The sequence below is a fragment of the Lactuca serriola genome, chromosome 4 (assembly GCF_051521515.1).
Source record: "Lactuca serriola cultivar US96UC23 chromosome 4, Lser_US96UC23_V15, whole genome shotgun sequence".
Classification (NCBI taxonomy): Eukaryota; Viridiplantae; Streptophyta; class Magnoliopsida; order Asterales; family Asteraceae; genus Lactuca; species Lactuca serriola.
In genome coordinates, this window is record NC_136411.1 from 65721209 (window position 1) to 65725366 (window position 4158).

Here is a 4158-nt window from a genome sequence, read left to right on the forward strand (position 1 = left end):
AAATCCGATTTTTCACTCGAAAGCATATCACTTCATCCGGGAACAAGTTCAAAATGGCACATCACGGGTTTCACATGTCCATTCAAGTGATCAACTTGCTGATGTTTTAACAAAGCATCTATCCCGTCCTCAACTTGAATCACTAATTTTCAAGATTGGTTTCACAGAAAGATCGCCCATTTTGAGGGGGCATATAAGAGATAAAGATAAGAATACTCATTCAAGATTATTGGTTCCTATATTCTAGGATATTATACTTCCGTTCCAATTTTGTAGCATATGTTATGTATCATATAAACCCCTGTATCAATAGAAGATATTTATCTTGCGTCCCAATATTCCCGTATCCTCTTCATAGGGACCCCATTGCTTGTTCTCATAAGTGACAGGTTTTAGAGCCAATCACACTATGCAACTCAATAATATCACAGATTTTAATGTGTGGTAATAGGAAATAGGAAATACGACATCAGCGTTAAAGAGTTTTGTGCATCTTGCTTTTTTGTTGATATGTTTGCAACCTTAACCAAGGCACATGTTACAAACATATACCAGGATTTCTGATTTGGCTGATTTGATTAATGATATGATATACTGACTTGAAATCAGTTTTCATGATAAAAATTAAACAAACCACATGACCGATAAACCATATTAATACTAAGAAACAAAATAGATGACTTTTCTTCTCAAGGGCAATTGCTTAAATTAATAATACAAATATTTAACTTTATGTAAAGATTCAACTAATCAAACTTTGATCAACCCATGACTAAATAAATCACTCTCACAAAACCCATAAAAAAAAAAAAGCAAATGACCATGAATCAGGTACAGAAGCTCACAGGAAATAATCTGGTGTTCGTCTTGTTACATCTGGTTCTCCTCTCCTTGGAGCAGGATCAAACTGCAACATTATTTAATCAAATTTTAAATTAATATATTTGTAACTTTTAATTGTCACAAAATATTTAAAATTATTTTCAATTTATGACCTGGATAAACGTGTGACCCTTGCAATCATCCACTTCCAAAATAGACGCCATATTCCCACATCGATAGCAATAATTCGGTGCACTAAATATAGTCACAACCTTTTGCTCCTGTCAAACATATTTTTTATTTTTTTTAAAAAAAAGTTCACTACTTAAATTAAAAAAAAAAAAAAACATAAACCAAAAAATAAAATATTACATGTCCCCAGTTGAATCCCTCCATGACCAGCTGATGAGCTCTAGCAATAAGCTTCAAGCCGTTTGCATGATTAAATTGCTCAGAAATATCCTACAAAAACATCATTAGTTTATACACAAAAAAATGTTTAAATAAAAAAGAGATTTATTAATTGATATTACCTGGCCAAAAGTGTATCCGGCTCCACGGGGCGAAATTCCCCACCCGCATCTGTCATCCGGGTCGGACCATAAAAGATCACACATCGGACCTTCATGTGGGACCTCTTGTACACGATCAAAATTTCTTATACTATCAAGTGTTTCAATTGAAGGCGACAAACCACCATGAAGACAGAATATTTCTGATTCAACCTAAATATATTATATATAATAAATTTTTAAATTTGTACATTTATATAGTAACAAATAATAATAAGCATAATAAATATACTATTAGTCTATTACTAACCAATGCTGTTAATGGGAAGTAATCAAACAGATCTGTAAAAGTCTTCCAAACATTAGCACTCCCATACCTATAAATTATTTAAAATTACTCTCAGAGGCTGATGAAAAATAATATTAAAAAAAAAATTAAAAAATTGAACTCACTTTCGAAGGCATTCGTCATAAAACCCATAGACTTGAGTGATCTGTATATGAAAAATTAGTTTAATTTTATTTATTTAAAGACATGAAGAAAAAAAAAAAAAAGTAGAATACCTGACGACTTTCATGGTTTCCTCTTAAAATTGTGATGCGTTGAGGGTAACGTACTTTCAGAGCCACCAACAGCTGAAAACAAAGAGTTGAATTTTACAATTTTTTAAAATTTTTTTTTTATTATTTTATAAAAATAAAAAAATAGTAAGATATGTGCTTACTGTGACAGTTTCGACAGAGTAATATCCTCGATCAACATAATCTCCCATAAACAAGTAATTTGTATCTGGGCACTGCCATTGGAATTGAAAAATTAGAAATATAAATTAATAATATTTTAAAATATAAAAAAAAGAATTTTTTTTTACAAAATACCTTTCCTCCTATGCGAAAAAGTTCAGCAAGATCATGAAACTGCCCGTGAATGTCACCACAGATAGTCACAGGGCTTTTTACTGGCTGCAAAAGGGAAAATCCAAACAATTTAAAATTATAATAAGAAAACGTGAAAATAAATACTTTTTTTTCTATTAAAAATTAGGGGAAAAAAAGTCATACCTGAACATTGCTTTCAGCCATTAGTATCTCTTTCGCCTTCTCACATAAGGTCTTAACCTACATCCATATATAAAATATTTACAATCTTTTTATTAAAATATTTTCTCATCTTTTGTGAGATGCATTGATTAAGGCATGTTTTTTGGCTAAACTGGTTAAGTGATTCTGTCCTGATCAAGTCAAAAAAGAATTATAGTTGTACAGATCAAGTGCATAACACATTAAGATGAGGTCATGGCTAAATATCTATAGAAATACAACCTAAAAAATAAGGGTGTGTAACACCAGCTAACACTCAAAAAATAAATACTATGAAATAATGGAGCTGCAATCTTATATCTCATTATGAGGAGAAAACCATAACTGCTTTGTGTCTAAATCATGTCTGAATCACGGAAGAACAAAAGGAAACAGAATAAAATCATGTCTGAATCACAGATGTATCTTCCAACTAATACTTGAAATTCCTATGGCCATTTATTGGATGATGACATATTTATGTTGTTATGAAATAGAACAAGAAACCACTCAGATAATGTGGTATGAAACGTACCAGTTAACTAATTTCTAGTTTTGTTACAGGTTTCAAATGTAATCTATCTCTTTTGGTTACAAAATTCAGAATGTAATTGTTATTTTAGGAAATGATGAATAAGTTTCACGTATTTAGCAATTAGTTTTCGGAAATTCTAGAAGTGGATAAATACCCCATCAAACATTCAAAAGCCACAATGCAGTTCTTTACTTAGAATGGAGGAAGTAAACGCTAAGCACACCACAAATTACCTATAAAAGGATTTGCAAAAGTAGTCATTTAAGTCGGAGTAATGAACAAGTTAACACAAGTTGAAATTTTGTTAGCGCTTTACTAACATCAAATTTGCAGAACCCTAGTGCCCTCGTAAGATGCAATCCCAGATCCATTAGAAATCACACATAGAATTCAAGAATTATAACAAGATGTAACTTAAAAACAAAGAAATTAACTAAATTTCAAACAGAGAAAGAGAGATGGAGAAAGTTAACCTCAGGCTCGGTTAAGGGCTTGCACTGCATGAGCTGTGATATCTGCTCGTCCAGGTTCCCATGGGTGTTCGAAGCCAGATCCACACTCATCTTCTTATATAAATATTATGTGTGTTTATACATATAATCACATAGGGTTTCGAATTCAATCGATGGTTCTATCGATCAAAATGCTTCCCAATTGAATACACAATCAGAAATAAACATGAACAAGAATGAAACCCTCGTTAATCGGCGAGTTTGTTCTTTTGTTTGGATATATTTCAGATGACCTCCTTTAATGTTATTGGAATATCAAATTCAGTCCTTTATCTTTCATTCATACTAAACTGTTATGCAAATTATACTAACCAACTATAAATCAAAATGGGACTAGTTCACTTAATAGAGATGGAAGCCTTTTAGATTAGAGGTCCGGTTTAAATTTGAGTATAGACGATTTAATTAACTTGGTGAATCTAACTTCTAATCACTAATCAGTTGTTAAAAAAATGATATATTATTTTTGATAATCATATCAAATTTCTACCATGTATAGCAATCATCGTATCATAATTATAATCTATCTATTTCTTATAAAGATCTTTTTAAATGAATATGATTCAAGACAAGTCTTATTTTTGCATTATATTCATTTGAAACCCTTCACCTCTTTAACTTACTCTAATTAATTGAAATAGTTAACCTATATAAAAACATTATTTCACATGCATGGTTATTCATATTTGCATCACTT

General features: G+C 31.0%; 1 protein-coding gene across 1 annotated transcript; it reads right to left on the reverse strand.

Moving 5' to 3' along the window:
• Positions 1 to 681: 681 nt before the first annotated feature.
• LOC145101758 (serine/threonine-protein phosphatase PP2A-2 catalytic subunit-like) lies at positions 682 to 3648 on the reverse strand. The gene is made up of 11 exons (XM_079039035.1): positions 3423 to 3648; positions 2397 to 2453; positions 2214 to 2297; positions 2060 to 2131; positions 1899 to 1970; positions 1788 to 1828; positions 1645 to 1711; positions 1356 to 1547; positions 1195 to 1284; positions 996 to 1103; positions 682 to 907 (listed from the first exon to the last, which is right to left on the reverse strand). The coding sequence occupies exons 1-11, from the start codon at positions 3510 to 3512 to the stop codon at positions 842 to 844; spliced, it is 939 nt and encodes a 312-aa protein (XP_078895161.1). The 5' UTR covers positions 3513 to 3648; the 3' UTR covers positions 682 to 841.
• Positions 3649 to 4158: the final 510 nt, after the last annotated feature.

Coding starts and splice junctions, on each gene's coding strand:
- LOC145101758 (XM_079039035.1), bottom strand. CDS start 3,512: ATGAGTGTGGATCTGGCTTCGAACACCCATGGGAACCTGGACGAGCAG. Junction 1,285..1,355: donor CCGGATACACTTTTGGCCAG/GTAATATCAATT, acceptor ATGTTTTTGTAG/GATATTTCTGAGCAATTTAA. Junction 908..995: donor AGGGTCACACGTTTATCCAG/GTCATAAATTGA, acceptor ATAATGTTGCAG/TTTGATCCTGCTCCAAGGAG.